This window comes from Neoarius graeffei, chromosome 23 (genome assembly GCF_027579695.1).
Source record: "Neoarius graeffei isolate fNeoGra1 chromosome 23, fNeoGra1.pri, whole genome shotgun sequence".
In the NCBI taxonomy this organism is placed as follows: Eukaryota; Metazoa; Chordata; class Actinopteri; order Siluriformes; family Ariidae; genus Neoarius; species Neoarius graeffei.
The window spans coordinates 40,491,886-40,519,040 of NC_083591.1; the positions used below are offsets into that span (position 1 = coordinate 40,491,886).

Genomic DNA, 27,155 nt, shown 5'->3' on the forward strand with positions numbered 1-27,155 from the left:
ATCACAACAAATATTTATAATATCCCTCAGTCCAGTCAATCTTTTTTTTTTTTTTTTTTACGTTCGTGTTTATACGACGCCAAACCGGTCAAATGCATCATGGGAATGTAGTTTTATTTATGGTTTTAATTTTATTACTTTAAATGAGTAACAAAACCACAATTCCTTTTATTCTCGACGCACAAAGCGTGACGTTAAACGGTTGAGAAATGCAATGAATTATGGGAATTGTATTTCCAGGAGTACCGTTTCTAACAGCGAAGGTAACCGTTGTGAACTACAATACCCAGAATGCCAAGCGCAACACAGTAAACACAAATATGTCAAACAACACCGACGCCATTTTGATTGTAGCTTTAAAATGGCAGAAAATGCAGACGGGAGCCGGAGGTTTGTGAAGGTTTTGGGGTTTAAATGTGAAGAGAAACTTTATTTTGGTGTTTCCACGCAGACCGAGCTTTAAGGAAGACTGAGTGAGACGCATGCGGAGGAAAAATGGATATAACGACTGCGGTGTTTAACGCGGCGAGAGACGGTAAACTGAAACTTATCCAGAAGTTGCTGAGCAACAAAACTCCGGAGGAGTTAGAGGCGCTCGCTGAGGAGAAAACGCAGGGGGGGACGCCGCTTCTGGTCGCCTCCCGATACGGACATTTGGAGGTGGTAAATTATTTACTTGAATACTGTAAAGCGAACGTAGAGCTCGGGGGTTCGGTTAATTTTGACGGTGAGACGATTGAAGGAGCTCCTCCGCTCTGGGCGGCTTCTGCCGCGGGGCATTTACCGGTTGTGAAAACTCTTTTAAAACACGGCGCCTCGGTTAATAACACGACCCTCACCAACTCCACTCCTCTGCGGGCTGCCTGCTTCGATGGACACCTGGAAATCGTGCGTTACCTCGTCGAACATCACGCCGACATGGAGGTCGCGAACCGCCACGGGCACACCTGCCTGATGATCTCCTGCTACAAAGGGCACCGAGAAATCGCCAAGTTTCTGCTGGAACGCGGTGCTGACGTGAACCGCAAGAGCGTGAAAGGCAACACCGCACTGCATGACTGCGCCGAGTCTGGAAGTTTGGAGATCATGAAGATGCTGCTTAAGTGCAAAGCTCGGATGGAGAGAGATGGCTATGGGATGACTCCGCTGCTGGCTGCCAGTGTTACCGGTCATACAAATATCGTCGAGTACCTTGTCCACCAGCCCAGAGCTACAAGAGAGGAGTGCATCAATGCCCTCGAGCTCCTGGGCGCAACTTACGTAGACAAGAAGCGCGATCTGCTGGGTGCCATGCGCTACTGGCGAAGAGCAATGGAGCTCCGACAAGCAGGAGACAGGGCAGGCTTCCTGGCCAAGCCACCTCCTGGCCCACCCGTTCCAGCGTACGACTGCGCCCGAGAGGTGAACACGGCGGAGGAGCTGGAAGCCCTGATTACCGACCCAGATGAAATGCGAATGCAGGCGCTCTTGGTCCGAGAACGCATCCTGGGCCCTTCACACCCAGACACATCTTACTACATCCGCTACCGGGGTGCTGTCTACGCTGACTCGGGAGACTTTGAGCGCTGTGTCAGTCTGTGGAAATATGCACTGGACATGCAGCAGAGCAACCTGGACCCGCTGAGCCCCATGACAGCCAGCAGCTTTTTGTCATTCGCCGAGCTTTTCAGTTTTGTCCTCCAAGACCGTGCGAAAGGTGCACTAGCTGCCCGCGTTGCCTTCCATGACCTGATGGGCGTCTTGTCTAAGGGCGTGCGTGAGGTGGAGCGGGCTGTAGCGCAGCGGGATAATCAGCCTGATGCAACGCAGTTCACTAAAGCCCTGTCCATCATCCTCCACCTTGTGTTCTTGCTGGAGAAGCTGGAGTGCAGCCCAGCACAGGAGCACCAGAAGAAGCAGAGTGTGTACCGACTCCTCAAGCTGAACCCAAGGGGCCGGAATGGCTTCACGCCCCTGCACATGGCTGTGGATAAGGATACGACAGCGGTGGGCCGTTACCCAGTGGGGCGTTTTCCGTCTCTGCCCGTGGCTGCGCTGCTGCTGGAGTGTGGCGCTGACGTGGACTCACGTGACTCGGATAACAACACGCCGCTTCACGTGGCAGCCCGTAACGGCTGCCCCAAACTTATGACTCTGCTGGTGCACGCTGGAGCACACTTTGATGCAACCAATGCACAACGCAAGATGCCTTACGAGCTGCTGGAGGAAGCAGGCGGAGCAAGGCATGCCCTGCACCCTCTCAGCCATGTCACGTTGCAATGCCTGGCTGCCCGTGCTGTCGAGAGACACAGAGTGTCCTACAAGGGGCTCGTCTCTGAGGAAATGGAGGCCTTTATCGAGCTCCATTGATCTTACCTCAAAATCCTAATTTGACTCCAGGTTCAGATCACGTCCTCTATTTTTGAACTACTTCCTGAACCGGTCTTCACCTCTCTTCTCTCCCTCCTTGTGTCTCTACGTCAGGTCTCACCCGTTTCTGAGGACCGTCTTGATGAAACGGAGGCCTTCATCGTATTGCACTGATGTTACCTCCCTGTCTTCCTGCTCCATCTGACCTTTTCCCTTTAGGCAGACTAAATCTTAAGCCTCCTCACCACTTCCTCAGGCTTTATCTGAATCACAGCAATAATCCCAGGCTACTAATCACAAACAGGGAAAGCTTTGTACTTTTAGCAGTGTGTGCTCATTTCTAAGTCTCCTCTTTTCCTCTCTGCCTTGTAGGGGCTTGTTGAAGAAAAACATTTACAAGAACTGAGACTCTTTGATGCTCTAGGATACTATTTGCAGGGAAAAGACTTTTTGTGGTTTGATTCAGGCTTTATTTGTAATGTGCCTATTTTTTTTCTCTTTCTGCCCCTTTTTTCTTTTTTATGTTCCCCTTTATTTCTTTGTGAGCAGAAAATGAACAAATTTTGCCTGTTTGTATTTATGTATAAAGATTAAATGGTGACAGGGTGGATTAAGGCAAGGTTGAACATCTGCATTATATTTAGCAATGATGCTCTTTGCTGACTGACAGACTATGTGTAAGAATGAAGTAAGTGTGGTTAGTTTACTCGGTTTTTGCATGCTCATTTTGTAATGCAAGAGCAACACTCACATCAGTATTGACGATCAGAGATTTTGATCTGATTAATTCCTTTCATCAAATCTCATACTACGATGTGGTTTTATTTAACTTCCCCATGTTGTATCATCAAAGATGTAGGCCTATAGGCTGATGCCTCTGGTGCCAAATAATAGCCTTATGTTTCCATGAATTTGATGCATTTTGCTTCGAAAGCATGAAGTCCTAATATTTTTGTGTCCTTGTCAGAACAAGCAGTACTAACGTGGCTAGCAATGAATGAAAGCCAGTGTTGCTGTGCTGATGAGGTCATGCTAGCTGCAGCCGTTTATTCTTAGTGACATCAGGATTGTATGGTTGAATTACCCCTTGTATAAGCGCAGCTAAGTGGGTGACGGCGGGATTGCGGAACATCTGTGTTATGCTTTGCACTTCATTAACCACACAAGAGCAGGAGAGAATTTGGCCTCTGTGGCTTCTCCCTTCTTTGTAAAATTATTCTAACATTCAGGACTTGGCACTTTACCCAGTACGAGACGTCTGGGGTAACCAGTGATATCTATGCAGTTTTATCAGCAAAAGTGGATTTCCATCAACAGATCTGGCAACCTGGGTCTGCTTTAAAGTAGGACATCCAGCTCAACATGTATGACTCTTATTACAGTCTTATTTCTGATTGTCCTTTCTTTTTGTGTCAACATGCTGGTTCCGCTGTAAATCCTACTCGAATGAAAGCACTTTGAAACATGCTAACACTACTTAGCCTCTAAAGCAAAGATCCGCTCTCAGTGACTTGTCACAGGTGTAATTAATTTAAGACAGGTCAAATGAGTTTCGAGATGCCTGAATAAAATTCAAGGATCACATCTGGGTGTTTGTGTGTGTGTGAATGAAAGAGAGAACAAAAACGGGTGTGGAGATGTTCATTTTACTTACAGTAACATACATTTGTATGCTGTCACTTTGGTATGTCGCTATGTATCAGAGAGAATCCTGTTTGGCAGATTATAGCCTACATTCCTGAGGTAAATTTTAAGTCAATTATTAGATCACAAACCTTTCTGAAATAGGTCTGTAAGCATTGATTGCCTGTGCATATTTCAGTCCGGTGTTACTATGCAAAACAGTGTCTCCGACTTCGTTCACCATTTACCATATAGTGCATTATTTCCAGCCATTTTATGATCTCTGCATTCTCTAAGTAATGCGTAACCTTCACATTGTGACCTGCCATTGCATAAACGGTGATGCGTTTCTGGAGCACTCACTAGTAAGTGTCTGTCTGAATTCAGTCTGCTGCCTCCTATTCAGTGCTCTTGCATATCAATCTACTGATGTCAAGTTGTGATTAAATTAGGGGAGAACTATTGTGGTATGATATGATTCAGGTTACACATTAGGCATACGAGCTGACTGCAAATCTATACAAGGTTCTTCTGACTTTTGATGAAACTATGATGAAACCTTTCTATCCTAATGGGAGTGGTAGGTTCCAGGAGGAATCCACCCTTGTCCACAGGGCACGAGGGCCACTGAATGGTTTGATGAGGATGAAAATGGTGTAAATCATATGCTACATAATCACCTTCACAGTGACGAGTAGTGAGGGAGGCCTGTATAGGTTAATGATCCTAAATCAATATCAAACCCTTTATCTCCAAGATTCTAGAAAAGGTTGTGGCTCAGTAGTTAAGCCTGCACTTGATTAGTAATCACCGATGATTGTGAATTATGAATTATTTTCTTCAGTCAGGATTTATGCATCACAGTACAGAGATAGCACTGGTTAAAGTAGTAAATGACCTACTACTGGCCTCTGAGCTGGCTTGTTCATCAGGGATCTAAATATCAACCTACAGATTTCAAAGCTGCTTTGTGATGATGCCTGTTTGTTAAAAAGCTTTATATTATAAAGTTGAATTAATATGGTCTGAAATGTATCTCAAATTTGGTAGCGATTTGGCTTGGCTTTCCATAAAAATATTACAGATGGAAAATCAGGTAGTGCCCTTAACCCTACAACTGCTCAATTATATCTGTCTAAAATATAAGTTGCTTTGGATACGTGTCGGCTAAATGTATATGGAATCAATTTTGTGCCAAAATGTTCATACAATACTTTTGAAATATCAAACAAAAACGACAAATCAAGATACAAAAAAAAGTCAATTTTTTTAGACTGGCAAACAAATTATTCGTGTAATCATGCAAAATATCAGTCTATTACTCTTCAAAAACCTTTTATTTTTGTTCCGCGTCTTTCTCGGTTTTGTTTGACGTAATTTATTTTGTTTGCGATTCCAGCTTTCTCGTTTGCGCTCCCTGACTTTTTGCTTGCAGTTTTGGCACAAACTTCACGTGTGGGTGGGCTGTCCAGGAATGCATTCCCATTGGGTACCTTGTGTTTGACTGACAGCTACGCTCAGTCATTCCCTACTCGGATTTTGGCGGACTGTTTGACGAGTGAGCGATCCATTGACGAAGGATCGAGTGGACTTCAGTGGCGACTATGATATTGAATTTACACTTTGTTGAATTAATTCAATATCACAGTCGCCACTGAAGTCCACTCGATCCTTGTTTACCGTCAATGGATCGGTCACTCGTCAAACAGTCCGCCAGAATCCGAGTAGGGAATGGCTGAGCGTAGCTGTCAGTCAAACACAAGTTAGCCAATGGGAATGCGTTCCTGGACAGCCCACCCACACATGAAGTTTGTGCCAAAACTGCAAGCAAAAAGTCAGGGAGCGCAAACGAGAAAGCTGGAATCGCAACCAAAATAAATTACGTCAAACAAAACTGAGAAAGACGCGGAACAAAAATAAAAGGTTTCTGAAGAGTAATAGACTGATATTTTGCACGATTACACGAATAATTTGTTTGCCAGTCTAAAAAAATTAACTTTTTTTTTTGTGTTTTTGTATTTTGATTTGTCGTTTTTGTTTGATATTTCAAAAGTATTGTATGAACATTTTGGCACAAAATTGATTCCATAAATGAAAGTATTAGGGGAAAAAAATGGAAAAGAGTATTTTTGGGATTCTAAAGAGTCGTCTCTTAGTGGTGAACTGAGTCACCTAACATATGTTGGGCCTTGCCTGTATAATCAATCTACAGAGTTTGAGGTCGATCAACCAATAGTAATATGGACATGTTTGAATAGAACAAGGTAATGCAGAAATAACGAAATGAATAATAAAGAAATAATAGAAAAATGCTGGACACACTAATCAAATGAGTATAATTAAACAAGTAATAAATATAAATGCAGATGAAATATACTAGGGGCATGATACCACTGCTGCCTCAGGATATTCTTTTCCCCACCTCTGGGTTTGTGTTCTTTCTGTCTCTCTGTGTCTCTCTTTTTATAAAAAAAAATACTTAAATTTATTTTTTCCCCCTCCCAAATTCCAAAACATGCTGGGAGAGGGGCAAGTTATTCTAAATAGCTGCTAGGGGTGTGTACGTGCGTGCACACACATTCGTTCAGTGGTGTATTTTCTCTTCCTGCCTGTTCTGTTTCGAGTCTTGAGAGTAAATATCCCTTTACTGTGCACATTAGGAGTTTACTACCGAATACATTTGATTTACATTCATGAAAGGCTTGTTTATTATTCCCATCTCATCTCATTATCTCTAGCCGCTTTATCCTGTTCTACAGGGTTGCAGGCAAGCTGGAGCCTATCCCAGCTGACTACGGGCGAAAGGTGGGGTACACCCTGGACAAGTCGCCAGGTTATCACAGGGCTGACACATAGACACGGACAACCATTCACACTCACATTCACACCTACGGTCAATTTAGAGTCACCAGTTAACCTAACCTGCGTGTCTTTGGACTGTGGGGGAAACCGGAGCACCTGGAGGAAACCCACGCGGACACGGGGAGAACATGCAAACTCCGCACAGAAAGGCCCTCGCCGGCCATGGGGCTCGAACCCAGACCTTCTTGCTGTGAGGCAACAGCACTAACCACTACACCACCGTGCCGCCCCTTGTTTATTATTATTATTGTTGTTCTTATTATTATTATTAAAAAAAATTTAAGGGCAGAGAAACGAAGAAATTTTGCAAGGCTGCGAAACATAAGAACAGGGAAAATACTGGGGTAGGTGGCTTTTATTTTGGTTAATTAAGCTCGATAAGTGGTTATTGTTCTTAGTGGATAGTTGCATAAATGTTATTAGAATGTTGCTGTCAAACAACCTCAGGAACGCATGAACTGAGACAGTGGTGTGGGAAGCGACTTGGTTAATTAAGTTCCATAAATTGTTATTGTGTTTCTGCTTGGAAGATTTTAGCAGCTTTTCTGGCTTTCTGACAGATGTTTATTTTAGAAATTAAGGATGTGTGTTATGAGGAGACAGCTGGATTTATTTGCGCATGGTGCCTTTACTCCCAGAGGGCCTTAATAGATTTGATTTAAAGAGGGTTCTGGGCTCAAACAGGTTAGAACAGCCTGCAGCATATATACACTACCGTTCAAAAGTTTGGGGTCACTTTGAAATTTCCTTATTTTTGAAAGAAAAGCACTGTTCTTTTCAATGAAGATCACTTTAAACTAATCAGAAATCCACTCTATACATTGCTAATGTGGTAAATGACTATTCTAGCTGCAGATGTCTGGTTTTTGGTGCAATATCTCCATAGGTGTATAGAGGCCCATTTCCAGCAACTCTCACTCCAGTGTTCTAATGGTACAATGTGTTTGCTCATTGCCTCAGAAGGCTAATGGATGATTAGAAAACCCTTGTACAGTCATGTTAGCACAGCTGAAAACAGTTGAGCTCTTTAGAGAAGCTATAAAACTGACCTTCCTTTGAGCAGATTGAGTTTCTGGAGCATCACATTTGTGGGGTCGATTAAATGCTCAAAATGGCCAGAAAACTGTCTTGACTATATTTTCTATTCATTTTACAACTTATGGTGGTAAATAAAAGTGTGACTTTTCATGGAAAACACAAAATTGTCTGGGTGACCCCAAACTTTTGAAAGGTAGTGTAGGATGAAGGGTGTTAGGATGAGGGGCAGGCTATTTAGTGCGAATGAATGAGCATTTTGGGAATGTTCCTAGGCAATACAGGTAGTCGTCGACTTACGACTGCGTTTGGTTACGACTGACCGGTCGTAAACCGATCTGGTCGTAAGTCGGCCTATGTTAAATGAACGTAAGTATATTGTGATGTGTAATGATATTGTAATCATCTTAAAGTCTTATTTTATCAACATTTTCTTATTTCATTAGCTTGGCTCATTATTTGGTTTAAGTCAAACACTGCATACTCAGGGGTGAAAGTAACTTTTATTTCTTGCCGGTATATTATTTTGAGCCATAGTGCGCGCACGCACCGAAAAATACACCTAATTATTTATTATTGTCTACTTTTCAAGCATTCACTAGGACTTCTTATCACTCAGTAGTACTAGTATAGTACTTTTTTTATCACACTATCACTCTTTCATCCACCTGCATCAGTTTTTGACTATAAATAAATTGCAAACACATCATTTCAACAACACAATCGTTTTAATTAAATTTTTTTTTAGCTGAACAGTTGAAAACTAACTTTTCATTTTGGACACTGGACACAGAACAGTGTAACAGAACAGAAAAGTGAAAGTTACTTTGATTACCAGCTGCGCACGTTATAGCACAAGATCTGGTTAAGCCGTACGCGCGCTGTAGCTCGCTCGTTGTTTGTCCAGCGAAACACTGCACACATAATAGAAGAGGCTGGATACAGTGTTGCCAGATTGGGCGGTTTTAAGTGCATTTTGCGGGTTTTGAACATATTTTGGGCTGGAAACCGTCAGCAGTATCTGGCAACATTGGCTGGATGCTGAGCGTTGCCGGGAGCTGGGGCGGAAACTGTCGTACGCTCAGCTAGCTCAGCTGGGAAACACTTGGCGGTCGTAAAGTCAATCGGTTGTAAGTCGCATAGGTCGTAAGTCGACGACTACCTGTATGTGTAAAACTATGCATGCTGACAGGAAATGGTACCACAGAAGAAACGTATTTGGTGGGTATAATTGAATGTGGGTTCACTATGTGACGTGATCATTTATAAAACCTTCCTTTGAAGTTTATTCCTGTTTTATTATTGGCTATATAGTTTCAGTGTTTGCAATGTAATGTCCACAATAAATGTGGACATTACATTATAGTTTCAGTGTTTGCAAAGTAATGTCCACAATAAATGTGGACATTACTTCTATTTAACATTGGAATTAGAAATGCCATTCCATGTAGCTTTGCTGAAACTGAGCATACAATAAGCTACCGTGAGAGAGGGCACGCGCAAGCGAAGCGTTTGAGGAAATGACATTCAGTTGGGGTTCCGTTATTTTTTATTTCATTCGGCGTCAGTGACAGCAGCGGACTGCAGCATCATGGCCAAGCGGAGTGGACAGCAAGACCTAAGCAAGTTCGGATTTAAGATCGCAAGAAAAAACATTTCAGGAGGTAAGTCAAGAGTTACAAATATCAGTCACACTTTCTGTGAGCCCACTATCATGCTGTAAAGTTACCGATATGTAGCCTAATTTGTGGGCGGCGGATAACAACACAGCTATCATAATGAATGTTAGTTTGGAGTCTAGCCAGCTATCGATAGCTTACTCAGGTTCATGTTAGCTTTGATTTCTTGTATAAGGCCATTAATTTAATCAGCCTGGACGTTCGTTTGTTATTCTTCAGGCAACAAAAAGTGTTAAAGACAGGAAGGCTAAAATAAACGACACTAGCAGTTTTGAAGGCTTCATTGCCTCATTAGAGAGCCGGTCACAACATGTAAGGCAGAGCAGGATTGGTGTAGGACTCGACAAAGTGTCTGCTAAAATGCAGCTTTCTTTTTCTTCGTCATAGGCTCTTCTTCTGTCTCCTCAATGGGCCTTTTCCCCTTTCCAAAGAAACTTTCCAAAGATGCCTGCTTTTAACTAATTTTGCTAGCTTGTATCCAGTATGTATCAAAGTGCTGGTATGTATCGAAGCAAAGTATCAAAGTATCCAAGGCAGCTCCTTGGTAACCATCAATGTTAAGGTGTCACGTGACCAAGATAACAGCGGGAATCAACGTTACAATGTTATAAGAATAAACACAATAATAAAAAGGAAAAAAAAAAAAAAAAGCATAATGCCTCAAACATCTTTTAGGAAGTTTAGTCTGATTTACAATTTACTGTTGCTTGTTTTAGCTTATTGGTTCCCTACCTACCTCTGTATTTAACTCAATGTTCCCAATGTTCAGCTTTGAATAAAAATTCTATTGACTTGATATGAAAAGATTCAGTTGTTCATTTACATTGCCTGCTGAGGTTTTAATAAATTATTTACCAAACGATTTAAAAGGAGCCTACCATGACTATGAAGTTACACTTCAAATTTGTCATCTGCATTTCACCCTAATATGGAGAATGTGGTAGGTATGTCAGCCAGGAGACTGACTAAATATGACACATGACATCCACACTGTGCATGTTTTACAGTAAAATACCAGTGTATTATGTTTTCATCTCATCTCATCTCATTATCTCTAGCCGCTTATCCTGTTCTACAGGGTCGCAGGCAAGCTGGAGCCTATCCCAGCTGACTATGGGCGAAAGGCGGGGTACACCCTGGACAAGTCGCCAGGTCATCACAGGGCTGACACATAGACACAGACAACCATTCACACTCACATTCACACCTACGGTCAATTTAGAGTCACCAGTTAACCTAACCTGCATGTCTTTGGACTGTGGGGGAAACCGGAGCACCCGGAGGAAACCCACGCGGACATGGGGAGAACATGCAAACTCCGCACAGAAAGGCCCTCGCCGGCCACGGGGCTCGAACCCGGACCTTCTTGCTGTGAGGCGACAGCGCTAACCACTACACCACCGTGCCGCCGTATTATGTTTTTTACAACAATAAAAAGGGTGCACAGTGTGTACTACACACTTTATCAGCACAAAATACTGTATGTCTGGTAAATGAACAAGGTCCACAGACCTACGTTGTGTGTAAACCCTCCTAAAAGCAAACCAGTTTCCCACCGACGGACCGACCGATGGGTCGACACGCGAATAAAAATTTCACCATCCCCCCTGGTTTGATTTTACAACTTGACCACTGCCTATATCTCAAAAACAGAGCAAGATAAGGCCATAGCTACTATTAACCATGAATAGGAAATCATATATGGGCTTTCATTTAGGAACATTGGTTTTGCCCTGGAGTGACCTTGACAGGTCAGATCAATGATCTGCATATTTTTCATTGGCCTGCATCAAGAAATTGGTGAAAGATAGGAACTTGGTTAATATTATTAATCATGGAAGTATTGTATCATTTTCCCTTTTTCATCAGATTCCAGAAAAGTGGCCTCATTTCTCTCAGTTCTGTGACCTTGACCTTTGTCTCAAGGCCTCAGAGGTGGAAATGGGATACCACTGTGCCCTCAGCACAGTTAGTCTAGTTAGTCCTGTAAACATTGCTAAATTTGCATTAGTTACTGATCCTGACAACAGGTGGCAACTCTGGTTCATCTGGTTTGATATTTGTGCAGTAGGTGGCTAGAGCTAAGGCTAAGGTCAAATCGCTTAGATTTCCAAGATTGTAGCCCCATGAGCTGCAGAATTCATCATTTCTGAAGAAAATGGTGCTGTAATGAGCATTTCTGAGAAATATTATTATATCTTGCAATAAGACCATTTCAGAATAATAATAATAATAATAATAATAAATTTTATTTGGAGCACCTTTCAAGATACCCAAGGACACTTTACAAAGAGTGTAAAAACTGTAAGTAAAAATCAAAGTAGAACTAGTTAAAAGCACAGAAGCATGACACAGAATCAACAACAAAGTAAAAAACACAGATGATGGAGCAAAACAATTAAAAATAATAAAAAAATTATTAATAAAAATAATAACCTCAATCATTCAACATTATGATGAGAAAGCAAGGGTAAAAAGATAAGTTTTGAGCATGGTTTTAAAAGCTGAAAGGGAGGTGCATTGACGCAATGAAAGTGGGAGGCTGTTCCAAAGTTTGGGGCCAGCCACACTAAAAACCCTATCACCCATAGATCGGAGCTTTGTGGAGGGGGTGATGAGAAGGAGTGTATCAGAGGAGTGTAAATTTCAGGTGGGTAAGTATGGGGTAAGAAGACTAGAGAGGTAGGTGGGTGCTAAGTTGTGCTGGGCCTTGTAAACAAGGAGGAGGATTTTGAAATGGATGCGAAATTTAACAGGAAGCCAATGTAGCTGATGGAGGATGGGTGTGATGTGATGCCAAGGTCTAGTATGGGTGAGGAGTCTAGCTGCAGAGTTTTGGCTGTGTTGTAGTCTGTTTATTGATTTACTTGGAAGCCCAATGAGCAGGGTATTGCAGTAATCAAGTCTGGAGGTGATGAAGGCATGAATTAGGGTCTCTGCAGTGGGGAGGCTGAGTGAGGGATGGAGTTTGGAGATAGTTTTGAGATGAAAAAAAGCTATTTTAGTGATGTGTTTTATGTGTGAATCAAAAGAGAGAGCTGAGTCAATGATGACACCCAGGTTTTTCACTTCAGAGGAGATGGTGGTGAAGTAACCTGGGATGGAGAACTGCGCAAGATTTAACTTCTTCAGCAGTATTGGAGTGGCAATGACTATGGCTTCGGTCTTGTTATGGTTGAGTTTGAGAAAATTGTGTGTCATCCAGTTACTAATATCAGACAGGCAGGTGGACAATTGTGAGAGGGGAAGTGGATGAGAGGGTTTAGTGTGAATGTAAATTTGTGTGTCATCAGCATAGCAGTGGAAGTGTAGGCCATGCTGGTGGAGGATGTGACCCAGGGGAAGGATATAGATGATGAAAAGCAGGGGACTTAGGACAGAACCTTGTGGAACACCATGTGGGAGGCATGCACTAGGGGAACGGAAATCACCAATGGAGACAAACTGTTCCCTTCCTGTGAGATATGACCTAAACCAGGAAAGTGCAGTGCCAGTGACGCCCAGGAGTGATTCCAGTCATGTGAGTAGAGTGCTGTGGCAGACAGTGTCAAATGCAGCTGTTAGATCCAGCAGTAGGAGGATGCTGAAGTGGCCTGAGTCAGCAGCAATCAGCAGGTCATTTACGACCTTGACTAGGGCCGTTTCAGTGCTGTGCTTGGCCCTAAATCCAGATTGAAGCTCCTCCCACAAGCTGTGTGATGTTAAGTGGTCTTGAAGCTGGAAGGCTACAGTACATTCTAACAGTTTAGAAATGAATGGTAGATTTGAAATGGGGCGATAATTCTTAAAATCATACACAGCTGCTCCAGATTTTTTGAGGACAGGCGAAATGGCTGCAGTTTTTAGGGAGTGGGGGACCACGCCTGTCTGGAGAGATGTATTTATGATTTTGGCAAGAAGGGGACAGAGAGCTGGCAGGCAGGCTTTGACAAGAGGGGTGGGCATGGGGTCCAAGAGGCAGGTGGTGGGCCTTGCCTTGGTGACAAGATCATGGACGGTTTCCTCATCAACAGCAGAGAAACAGGAGAGTGATTGAGTAGGTGTTGCAGGCAGAGATGGACCGTCCCTCAGAGTAGGAGAAGAGAGCGACTGGAGCTGCCTGTAGATGGTGCTGATTTTATTTCCAAAATAATTTAGAAAATCAAAGCAGAGATCTGCTGAGCGAGTAAGTGGGAAGGATTTAGATGGTTGGAGGATTTTAAGTATAGTGGAAAACAGGGCTCTGGGGTTGTTCTGACCTCTCGCAATGACAGTGGAGTAATACAAGGACTTAGCCTTGTTTAAGGCCTCCTTGTAAGCCAGAACATGGTCTTAATAATGGAATGGGAATAGTCATTTGTACAGAAAGAAAGATCAACCAACCAAACCTTAGCTTTCTGGTCCTTTTATCAAGATATGGTCAAGGATCTCCTTTCATTACTTCAAGGTACAAGACAGGGAAACTGGGAACCCCACCGTGCCACACTCAAACAGGTCAAAAGTCAAGTCAAAGTCCCTCTCACGTCAGAATCTGGTCTTCCCAGGCAGTCTCCTGTCCCAGTACTAACCAATTCTTTGAGGCATATGGATGTGGTGCTGATCTCCATTTCGATAGCCCTCAGCCTCTCGCTAGGGTTACAGTGAGGGGCTAGTCCTCTGGTAACCGCGAGAGTTTAACTTTCCCACTCGCATCTTTATTGCAGTGTGCCTTGCCAGATGGTAGTAGGTACCATTTTTATGATGTTATTTGGTATGACCCGACCACGAGTAGAACTTGTGATCTCCCAGTCGAGAGGTGGACACACTAACCATGAGGTCAACTCACAGTACACTCAAACAGGTACTGTCATGTTTTTTTGCTTGTGATAGGGTAACTCGGACACCTACCAGCATACCTTTTTGAAATGGAGAACTTCACAAACTCCCATCCTGAAATTGAGAAAAGCTTTTTTCCTGTTGACTTTTTGGTCCAGTGACAAGATGGATATGGGGTTTCTTCTATTGCCTGTTACATGGCTATAGAGCAGATAGTAACTTGTGATTCCAAAACCAAAGGTGGGATGAAAGACTTCACACTATATAAGGGTGTGGCTAACCGATAGTTACTTCGCCACCACCAGCAAGCTGCCATGGTGAAAGTGTGTCCAAGTATAGCAGGGAAAGACTTGGAGCAGTCCAGAATTGAGAAATATGAAAATGTCATCAGTAACGTACAGGCTGAAAACATATTCTAGCAAAATGTTTGATCCAATAAGCTAAAAAAACTAAGTAGAGACTGTTTTGTTAAGAGTAAGCAGTGAAATGATGAATTGTCTTCTTGTCATTGGAAAGAGCAGAGACCTTGATGTAAAAGAATGGCTGTCTTATGCATTAACACTAGTGCTTTTGTCCTTAGGGACTGGTGACGGGCCAGTGTGCAAAACCAATACTTCTAAATCGATGCATGAATTAGAGAAAGGTACTGAATGTGTTTCTGTAGTTCCCTTGAGGTCAGCTTTTATTATGGATGGAATGGCCTTCATTCAAGAAGTGCAGATCAGTCCACGCACCTTTGGAGAGCTGACAGACAAACTGTTAAATGATTTGGTGAACATGGTTAAATGTTATGCTTGTGTCAGAGTAAACTGTGTGTGTGATTGATATCCTCTACACACTCTAGACACTGTTACCCAGAATGAAATTGCTGAGCTTTTCTCACACCATGAAGAATCAGCAGAATACTAGATTACTTCTGCATGCTCATCATGCTGCAAAGGACTTCACCATAGTTGTTAAAAGTCCTAACACTGAGATTGCAATTCTTGGCTTGCATATATTTTCTAGTTGTGATTCCATGACTGCATTCAAAGGTTAATTAAAAGTATAATCACTGGAACTTATGTTCAAAACAGGTGAATTTGACAACTATTTTGCTGGTTTAGGCACCAATTGGGAAGATGCTGACAATTTTTTTTTTTTTTTGCCTGTTGTTGACTTTGTAAGTTTCTGCAACATGTGGGCAAAAAGATTGCACTTAAACTGTATCTGGCAGTACCAATATTTCATCTGACATGTCAGTCTGATCAGTCAGTTCCTGCCACCCAGTGTTGTTTTTGGCAACCATTTTTGATTTAGTTTTAGTTTTAGTCTTTTGGACGAAATGCTTATTAGTTTTAGTCACATTTTAGTCAATTCCATCCTTGATAGTTTTGGTCTAGTTTTAGTCGACGAAAACTAAAAGGGTTTTAGTCCAGTGTTAGTCATTCATTTTAGTCAAAAAAATAATTACTTTAAAACATTAAATTAGGCCAATACAGAGATAGGAAACTGTAATCAAGGTTGACAGGTTGTGCATAACATACTCTCAAAACAGTGTCTCAAAACAAACTTGTTTCACTTGAATGTAAAAAGTATGTCAAATATTTGGGTTTAATAATCGATGACAATCTTTCTTTGAAGCCTCATATTGATTTTATTTGCAACAAAATAAGCAAGGTTGTCGGCCTTTTGGCCAAGCTTAGACATTTTATTCCACTGCATACCCTTATGACATTATATCACACTCTGATTCAACCTTATTTAACATATGGTCTTAGTTCTTGGGGACAGGCTTGTAAAACTCATATAAATAAAGTATTAATCCTACAAAAACAAGCTTTAAGATTAATCCATTTTGTTGATAATAGAGAAAGTGCCCTTCCATTGTTTTCCAAAACCAATATTTTACCAGGGCGGCACGGTGGTGTAGTGGTTAGCGCTGTTGCCTCACAGCAAGAAGGTCCTGGGTTCGAGCCCCGGGGCCGGCGAGGGCCTTTCTGTGTGGAGTTTGCATGTTCTCCCCGTGTCCGCGTGGGTTTCCTCCGGGTGCTCCGGTTTCCCCCACAGTCCAAAGACATGCAGGTTAGGTTAACTGGTGACTCTAAATTGACCGTAGGTGTGAGTGTGAATGGTTGTCTGTGTCTATGTGTCAGCCCTGTGATGACCTGGCGACTTGTCCAGGGTGTACCCCGCCTTTCGCCCGTAGTCAGCTGGGATAGGCTCCAGCTTGCCTGCGACCCTATAGAAGGATAAAGCGGCTAGAGATAATGAGATGAGATATTTTACCAGTAAATCATCTTTTCTATGAATGTATTTCTAAATTAATGTATGACGTTGTTAATCAAAGTGCACCCTCAAACATTTGTAAATTATTTTCTTCTATTTCTAGTATCCATTCTTATAACACTAGGCCATCTTACTCCAAGAACTTATATACTCAGTATTCTCCTACAAATCTACAAAAGAACTCATTTTCCCATGTTGGTGTTAGGGTATGGAACCAGATTCCAACTTCTATAAGATCTTCATCTAAATTGTCGTTCAAGAAAAAAGTCAGACACCACTTTTTTTCTGATTTAAGTAGATATGGACATGATGTTGACATCTCCAAACTCTTTCTTTGTACATAACTTTATTTCTATATATAATTAAGAGCTATATATATTTATCTTAATTTTAACTTTAAATATTATTTAATACCATGCATGAATTATTATCAGTATGACAAGTATACCTCTCTATATATATTTTTTCAATGTTATTAAATGATATATTACTGTACCTTTATATAGAATAACAAGTATTGTCTCCTCTTTTTCTTTTTGTTACCAAATAGTTGTTAATTTGTCAAGTATGTTTTATCTTTTTCATACATATTTAAGTATTATATTGATTCATATAAAATATATTTTTCTTTGTAAACATGAGTCTGCCTTGATTAGCAGTGTGCTATTTGCAGACTCGTGTAGTCTATTATATATTTATATATAATTGAAATAAAAGATTGATTGATTGATTGATTGAAGTGCGCATGCTCTCTACATAAATCTAGTGCAGACATCCCAAGTCTCCCAGAAGTTCCGGGAGTCTCCTGCACATTGATAGTGGCTCCCTGATGCCCGCAAATTGGAGAATATCTCCCGGAATCTAGAGCAAGCGAGCAAGAGCGTGCACGCGAAACATTAACGTCTGCATCGCGCATATGACGGCGTGCGTGAGGGAGAGCGAGAGAGGCTGTTCATGTAGCACATGCTAGACAAAGAGCATCCTGATTGGTTTACAGACATCCAAACTTATTTCAGGGAGGTGTCGTGACCCCCCCCCTCGCTGATGGGAAAAAAGTCATGCGTCACGCCACCTCCCTGAAATGAGTTTCTGCAGGCTGGGATGTCTGCTAGTGCGCATGCTCCATTGTTCACAGACTCGTGTTTCTGCCTCCGTTTAACATGTCGCAATATATTAAGGCACAGCAACAGGTCTGAAAAGCTACATTTCTCCCGTATGTTTCACAGTAACTCAAATATGGGTCAATATATGACAAAGCATTCAGTTGCTGTCCCACCAATAATCCCTGCAGGACAAGTTTTACTCATGACATGTTAATTGAATTTAAGTTAGCTTAACGAAGCCAACTTTAGCATGAAGCTAGCGGTCCCATTCATTTTCACCAGGTCACAGTGTTTTGGAAAACTTCATAGGAAATTCATCACAGCCCGATTGTTGAGTGACCTTAACCAAAGCTAGCAAACGTATGCATGACTTCTTGTAACGTTAACTTACCGTCGCAGAAATAGCAGCATGGTGAGCCTTTAGATGACTCTTGAGGTCGGTCGTATTCTTGCCACGTAGTTTATAGCCACAGGGTGTACCTCTGTCTCCCACTGCAAGGCATTCCATTTTATTTCTGCTGGATTATGTGTAAAGTATGTCCATAAATCATCGCGTCTTTTCTGCCCACCAAGCCCTTGTGCTGGCGTTGCCGCCGTCATGGTCCATGAACTGTGTACACTGTGCCTGGTGGGCGTGGCCAAACAAGGACAGGATGCGGCATTGCTGGTATTTTCAGCATTTGGCAGACAGGTTGCATGCGCCGTTGGAGGAAATGCCATGCATTTTGATAGTCCTATAGCCAACCCACTAACATTTTCGTCTCGTCTTGTCAACGAAAACAACAGATACGTCTCGTCATATTTTCGTGATTAAAGAGTTATGTTTAGCTCGTCACTGTCTAGTTTTAGTCATGAAAAAAAGGTGCGTTGACAATCATTTCGTCATCGTTAACGAAAACAACACTGCTGCCACCAAACTAGGACTACCTGGAAAACCATCTTAAGCATGCCAATTATCAGGTGGCTGTCCATCGTAGGTGTCTTCTGCAGTATGTCCATACACCATCCCCAGTTGGTCATGAATAGAAATTGGAAGACAGCGGCTTTGTTTTTGTCTGGATGTGTTATGACTCTGCTCTCCAGAGTGTACTAAAGTCTACACTGTAAATGTCAGAAAAGTGGTTATAAAGGTGCGTGCTCATGTAGCAGAACTGGACTCCAATATACTGAGTTTGCACCAACAGAAAAAACCACCAAAATGAAACTTTGGTTTGTTCTATCCTATTAGGTATCCTTGTCCTAATAATATTTAACCAGAATGTCTTTTACATCTATTCATTTAACTTCCTTCATTTAGATTCACAATTCCTGATTGATCAAGTTATCAAAACTGCCAGTGAGAGAGAGGGAGAAAGAGATCATGAAATGAAAGACAAATTTGCTTACGTTGATGAGGTAGCAGTTATCGAGTCTGACCCACAGACCTTGACTAACTCTGTCCTAGTGTGGAAACATGGTGCTAAAGGAACATGGATTAAAATGAAATTTAGGAACGCCAGAGGTGATGGCAGTATCAAGGCACCCCATGGAGATGAAAGTGGAAATTAATAGTGTCATCCTGAAGCAAGTCATTCAATTTAAATAGTTGGGGAATGCTGTTTTGGAGTGAATCAAGGAATATAGCAAAAATGCAAACCTGCTCTTCCCCCTTTTAAAAGACGCAAGCATACCTTGAAAAGTGAAAACATGCATATATAAGACCATACTATGTTACGGCTACGAACCATGGACCCTTACATCAAAGACCAAGAGTAGGGTGCAGGCAGTGGACATGAGAGTTCTACGAACGATCAAGGGTGTAACCACCCATCCATCCATTATCCATAACTGCTTATCCTATGCAGGGTTGCGGGCAAGCTGGAGCCTCTCCCAGCTGACTATGGGCAAGAGGCAGGGTACACCCTGGACAAGTTGCCAGGTCATCACAGGGCTGACACATAGAGACAACCAACCATTCACACTCACATTCACACCTACGGTCAAGTTAGAGCCACCAATTAACTTAACCAGCATGTCTTTGGACTGTAGGGGAAACCAGAGCACTTGGAGGAAACCCACGCAGACATGGGGAGAACATGCAAACTCCACACAGAAAGGCCCCCATTGGCCACTGGGGTCAAACCCAGAACTTTCTTGCTGTGAGGCGACAGTGCTAATCACTGTGCCACCCAAGGTGTAACCAAACCCAACAAAATCAGAAATGAAAAAAATTAGACAAGAACTGGGGGTGGAGAGTGTCCTCACATTTGTGAAGTGTGTCCAACTCCGATGGCTTGGTCATATGATGAGAATGGAGGACCAACAGATACAAAAAAAATGGCTCATCTGGAAACCTATGACTAATAGATGTGTAGAACGGCCAAGAAAGCGATGGATCTAAAACATTACTGAGTTCCTCATAGCATGATCAATATCCTTGGATTCTGTAATAGAAGTCGAATTATTTAAAGATCGGGATGAAGGGGAAAAGCTTATCTGCTGACGGGTGTTAGGCTCAATAGGAGTTGGGGGAGAGGTGAGAATTCCTGAATCATAGAAAGAATTTCAGTGCTCAGGGTAAAAGATGGGTCAATTTTATAGTAGATGAATAGTTCAAAATGTTGCCACCAGGGGGCAGCCTTTTAAATTCCCTGCTTGTTAAATTTTGATGTAACCTATTGAAAGACTCATTTCTGTTGTTGTTGTTGTTGTTGTTGTAGTAACACATAAATCAATATTTCAATAGGTTGTAATTTTTTTTATTTGAAAAGTTATATTTTCAAAATGCCATGACTTAATGGGAAGTCATGGCCTAATGGTTAGAGAAGCAGCTTTGGGACCAAAAGGTTGCTGGTTCAATCCCCTGGCCCAGTTGGAATGACTAAAGTGCCTGAAGAAAGTTGCTATGAACTCAAAATCTAAACTCCATATGGAATTGATCCCATGGCCAAGTAGGTGCATACATAAAAGCTCACCTTTTCTCCTTCATTCTTTTGTTCTATTTTGCTTTCTCTTGCTTCCCATTTTCTTTTCTCCTTTTTTGCTTTGTCCACTTATTTTTAAGAATGAGTACTTTTTAATTGTTAATTCAACCTAATCTGCCTAACATACAAATTCCATTCAAACCATTTCACATATCTTTTCTTCAAGAGTGAAAGAATCTCTGCAGTTAATACCTGCAGTGTATCATATCAAATTTCTTTCTCACCCCCATCAGTTTTGTCTTTCTTCTGACTTCACCCCATCTCTCAGAGTGAGTCTGACTGGCTCCTGCGTAATGTTTGTTGTACTGAGCTAGATGTAGAAAGATGATCTTTGCACATTGGCTCTTAAGGTATAAATAGTGTGTGCTGAATGTCAGAAGGAATGTGTGTGTTCAGGAGGTGGTCTGCCCTGGTAATGATGGTGTTTCCTCGGCTATTTTAGGGTTCTGTATCCCCCCTCTCTCTCTATGCTGTCTCTTCCTGTAAGGCAACAGTATACACTTGAGTCAGTGATCAAATGCTTATGTCTGGCCTCTCTTTCTCCTCAAGGGACTTGCTTGACTTTACTTCTCATAACACCTGATCACCTGACTGCAGAGTATCACGTCCATTCAAAACTAAATTGGTGTAGTTTTTCAATTTTATAGCATTGTATAGCACTTTGAACAAATAGAAATTGTCACATAGCAGTTTTACAGAAATCCAGATGTCGAGTTAGAGTTAGATGCCTAATGAACAAATAGAAATTGTCACACAGTTGGTGCCACTGTCTGGGGCGCGGGTGACACCAAGATTTTTTTCTATGTGACTTCCCAGGAAACATGGTGTTTGTTGCAGACAAGGTCTGTATATCACTGAGTTCAAGGAGTCGTTGGCCATTATCATTAATTTTCCCGACGCCAAACCTTCCGATGCGCTCAGGCCATGACTCATGATCGTCACCAGCTCAGGCATTCATGTCTCCAAGCAGAACAGTATGATCTTTGGGTGTCGCTGATCTCAGGAGCTCCTCAAGTTGTTTGTAGAAATCATCTTTCTCTATAGATTCCGCTTTTAGAGTGGGGGCATAGGCAGAAACCACCAAGATGTTACCCTGTTTCGTGCTGAGCCAGAGAGATGAAATCCTTTCACTGAGAGCTGTTGGTGTTTGAATGCTGTTGATGATGCTATGTGGACTGCAAACCCTGTTCCGTACATCCCTGGTTCCTCTTCAGGTTTTGCAAACCAACAGAATGTATAGTTCTTTTCTTTGCTTGATCCAGTCCCAGATTCTCTAGTTTCTTGTAGAGCCACTATATGTGGACATTCTGTTGTGTCAGCTTGTAGTCAATCGTGGCAGTCTTTCTAACCTTAAAGTCATGATTATCAAGATCTTGGGAAGACATTCCAGGGGTCATAGTTCGGATATTCCATGTTCCAAAAATAAACTTAGTCTTCTTGGGTGAATTTGAGTACATTCCAAGAGCACGCCCATACAAGGAAAATGTTTTGGTGTCTGGTAGCACCTTATTGGTAAGGGGCTGCCTGACTTGAGCGGGTGGTAGCTACCATGAGGTTAAACAACCTCTCTCACTGCTGAAAGTGGTCCTTGGCACCCAGCACCTATCACCATTGGCCAGACTTATCAATGGTAACTACCACAAACAGGGTTTGGTATCCACAGTGTTATTTGAGGCCGCAGTTTACCTCTGCGGTTGGCAGGGGTTGGCTAGAGGATTTGATGATCTTCAAGACAGGACAGTTTAAGCTTTCTCGCATGGTCCTTAACACTTATTGAGAGCTTTTCTCGTCCCCAGCTCATCTAAACCAGAGGAGAGGCAGGGCCAGTACGTCTGAGGTTCACTGGGGATGCAGGAGTTGCCATAAGAGTCAGCAGCGCTGAGCTCGAATGCTTTCATGGGACTCCAGCTCCATTTGGTAGATGGGCTGTTGACTCCTTGTAATCAAGGGAGAAGAGAAAAGAAGAGGTAGCACTTTGAACAAATAGAAATTGTCACATAACAGTTTTACAGAAATCTGGATGCAGAGTTATAGTTAGATTCCTAATGAGCAAGTCAGTGGCAAGGAAAAACTCTGAGACAATATGAGGAAGAAACTTTGAGAGGAACCAGACCAGAACCTATCCTGTGGATGTCATCTGGTTATCATCTGGTGGGTGATGCCAGATAATGAAATTATAAATTATGATTCTTCTATAACTGTATACTATAAAGTCAAACAGTACTAAGTCCTCTGAAAGGATGTTCAGTTCAGTTTGTGCTGTATACAATTACATTAGTCAATATGTTTTTAAAAAAAAATATTTATCCAATTGAGCGATTGGGTAGGGGAGAGCAGGGAGACTTGGGACAAATGTTCAGCTTTTGTAGATTGTGTGAAATTATTTGCAGGTAGCATCACATTCATATTGGATTAGAGAGTATTTACTATACCCTCTTACCATGACATTAGTTTTTCAGCTTGTCACATTTACTGGCCTTCAGGCTTCACTTTTTCTGTCATTATTTTTTGCAGGGAGACATGGGACATTATCATATGACCCGTACAGACCCGTGTGCACGCCCTTAATAAAACCATTGGGAAAAATCACGTGACTGGGCAGATACGGATTTTTGAATCCGGTTCGGAAAAAGCCGTATGCAGCCCTGGACCTGTTTCCTTCACTTCTGCTGTTTTTATTTTGCTCTGAACTGTTACTTTGAAAAATGAATGACACAGCTGAGCACAGTGAAAGCAAATTTTATTATCAGGATGATTTATCAGACACAGACCTATTCGAACAAGCTGAAACTGTCGAAGAAAATGAAAAAAGGTACTTGTGAGCAAAGAAATTTACTTGTTTATACAAAGACAACAACAAGAAGACACTGTAAAAAAAAATTAAAAAACTAAGGAAGACGAACATCCATCCACCTGTAACTGCTTATCCTGTGCAGGGTCATGGGAGCCTATCCCAGGTAACTATGGGCGAGAGGTGGGGTACACTCTGGACAAGTTTCCAAATCATCACAGGGCTGACACATAGAGACAAACAACCATTCACACTCATGGTCAATTTACAGCCACCAATTAGCCTAACCTGCATGTCTTTAGACTGTGGGGGAAACTGGAGCACCCGGAGGAAACCCACGCAGACACAGGGAGAACATGCAGACTCTACACAGAAAGGCCCCCATCAACCACTGGGCTTGAACCCAGAACCTTCTTGCTGTGAGGCAACAGTGCTAACCACTAAACCACCGTGCTGCCCACAACATGAATGTTTTCAAAAGATTTCTTGCTTAAGTTAAGGAGGAAAGAGACATAACAGTCATCCCCTCTAAGGAGCTAGACAGCTTGCTATATAGTTTCCATATACAAGCAAAGAAAAAAGGAAATTTTGACTCCGAACCTGATACTTTGTTTTCCTTTTCACGAAGTATTCAACACTACCTTGACAACAACAGTAAGATAAGCATCCTGAAAGGCGAAGACTTTAAAAAGTCCAAGGAAGTCCTGAAGTTCTTCATTGTTTTCCAGTGTGTATGTTTGTGAAAAAAGGTCACATGATAAAATGCTTACTGACTGAGTGTGAGGGCCGGATGGGAAAATATTTGTCTCTTGGTCATTTGTACGGCATGACCTCAAGCCAAATATTTTCCCGTCCGGCCCTCCCACTCAGTCAATAATTACATATTATTATGTTGGGAGACTTGAGACAAAAATAAACTATCTAGGCCAACATTTTTAATTTTTATTTATTATCAAAACTTGTACCATATGAACTGTATGAACACACAATGCTGGTACAGCGATAGAAAAATGTCAGTTTACCCAAAATTTGACGAGAAAAAACAGTTCTATTCTCAAGAAGGAATGAAATCAGCTTAATCCTTATGCAGGGACACAACCACATTTTTAACAACAATTTTTCAACAATTTTATATTTGTAAACCACAAGGAAATCCTGTAATATGATGAACTGTCCCAACTCTCCCCATCTGGCCGTTTTCATCTCATCTCATCTCATTATCTCTAGCCGCTTTATCCTTCTACAGGGTCGCAGGCAAGCTGGAGCCTATCCCAGCTGACTACGGGCGAAAGGCGGGGTACACCCTGGACAAGTCGCCAGGTCATCACAGGGCTGACACATAGACACAGACAACCATTCACACTCACATTCATGGTCAATTTAGAGTCACCAGTTAACCTAACCTGCATGTCTTTGGACTGTGGGGGAAACCGGAGCACCCGGAGGAAACCCACGCGGACAACATGCAAACTCCACACAGAAAGGCCCTCGCCGGCCACGGGGCTTGAACCCAGGACCTTCTTGCTGTGAGGCGACAGCGCTAACCACTACACCACCGTGCCACCCCATCTGGCCATTTTGGGGGGAAAAAATCCTTCAACATTCCCCCCCCCCAGAATTTAAGTTTAATAAATAATACTATATATGGTCACTCTAGGCTACATGCTTTGATTCCTAACAAATCCCGAATTCACCAGCGTACATTACACCATAGAATGGAAGTGGAGGTGAAGTAGAAAATAAAAATTTTGGTTGATAAAATATTGAACTGCACAGACCTTACTGCAGTGTCCAGCTTCGTGGCTCCATAGGAAGTAGGTTACTCTAAGGGGTAGCATCTAACTTCTGATGTCATCTAAAACCTGATGGGTTGAAATTAATTTGTGGGAATACAAACTGTCTGAAGTCTCCCCATCCCAAGTCTTCGCTATATTCTGTGCACACATACTTGTATATATGCAGTTGTCTTGGTGATGAACGATGCTGGGTTTTCTCCAGATGTAGTACTTGGCATTCAGGAAAGAGTTCGTCTTTCCATTTAATCAGTTTGGCTGGACTTCAGGTTCTAGAAAGATGGTTCGAAATGTCTTCTGTTTAACACTGCTGGAAGCCTGTTTTTCAGAACCTTGATAGCTTAAAATGTTTTTAGTGTTCTTTTCCAAATCTATCTCTAGATATTTAGACAATTCCATGGCCCTCATGGATTGGTTTTCTCTCTCACTTGTGAGGCTTAATATAGACTGAGGTGTGTACAAAATGGTGTACAGTATACACAGTACTGTATATCGAACTGGTTTGAACCAAAAAGATGTTGACAGGATTGTAAATACATACTACTTCTGTTAAGTGGAGTTCAGAGCTTCATTATTCCAAGGTTGTGATAGATATCTATGTCTTAATGTCTATCATCTGATGGAGAAACTGATTGCACCACTAATGATTTTCATTTTTAATAAGCAGTATGATGATAACAGATGGTGGGATTGTGCACAGGAAAACATAGCTGAGGTTTGAAGGTAAAATTTATTTGGTTGAACTGAATTAAGCTCTCAGAATCCCTGGTTTGAGAGTCCCTGAGCTCAGGTTACTGTCTTTGTGGAGTTTCACATGTTCTCTCTGTGTCTGTGTGGGTTTTCTTTGGGTTCTCCAGTTTCCTCCCACCTCCCAAAATTGGCTTGGATACAGTAAATTGCCTCTGTGTCTGAATGTATGTATGAATGGTACCTTGCGATGAATTGGTGTCCCGTTAAGGCTGTATTCCCACCTCACTCCCAGCATTCCGGGGATAGGTTCCAGATCCACAAGAATAAAGAGGTTTAAAAAGTTGACTTAATGAATGAATTAGGATTGATAACTTAATTGTCAGGTATAATTGACTATATTGTCTTCCATTAAAAAAAAGTATAAAATATTTTCATGCTTATGAAGAGGCAGCATTGCTGTATAGATGAGGGTCTTTAGCTCCTTTCTTTTGCCACACATCTCAGTCAGGACAACCAAGAAGACTGAGAACATCTGCCTGTCTTTGCCTGCTCTTCTTCTGTAAAGATCCAGGGTTGGATAAAGTACTGAGAAATTATATTTATTGTAAGTACAGTACCAGTCAAAAGTTTGGACACACCTACTCATTCATTGGTTTTTCCGTATTCTGACTATTTTCTACATCGTAGAACAATACTGAAGACATCAAAACTATGAAATAACATATGGAACTTAGATGGAGTTATGTGCTAAACAAAAAAGTGTTCAAAGAACTAAATCTGTTTCATATTTTAGATTCCTCAAAGTAGCCAGCGTTTACCTTGATGACACTTTGCACACTATTGGCATTATCTTAACCAGCTTCATGAGGTAGTCACCTGGAATGCTTTTCAATTAACAGCTGTGCCTCATCAAAAGTTAATTCGTGGACTAGTTTCTCACCTTCTTAATGAGTTTGAGACCAAAACATCCATCCATTATCCGTAACCGCTTATCCTGTGCAGGGTTGTGGGCATGCTGGAGCCTATCCCAGCTGACTATGTGCGAGAGGCGGGGTACACCCTGGATAAGTCGCCAGATCATCGCAGGGCTGACACATATAGACAAACAACCATTCACACCGACGGTCAATTTAGAGCCACCAATTAACCTAACCTGCATGTCTTTGGACTGTGGGGGAAACCGGAGCAAACCCACACAGACACGG

At 42.0% G+C, this 27,155-nt stretch overlaps 1 protein-coding gene across 1 annotated transcript; it reads left to right on the plus strand.

Moving 5' to 3' along the window:
- The first annotated feature begins 360 nt into the window (after window positions 1-360).
- On the plus strand, window positions 361-3,933 carry fem1a (fem-1 homolog a). Its single transcript, XM_060906173.1, has one exon. It carries the CDS (start codon window positions 496-498, stop codon window positions 2,347-2,349), a length of 1,854 nt encoding a protein of 617 aa, XP_060762156.1. The 5' UTR covers window positions 361-495; the 3' UTR covers window positions 2,350-3,933.
- Window positions 3,934-27,155: the final 23,222 nt, after the last annotated feature.

Excerpts from the sequence above, each read along its gene's own strand:
- fem1a (XM_060906173.1), top strand. The coding sequence starts at position 496 with ATGGATATAACGACTGCGGTGTTTAACGCGGCGAGAGACGGTAAACTG.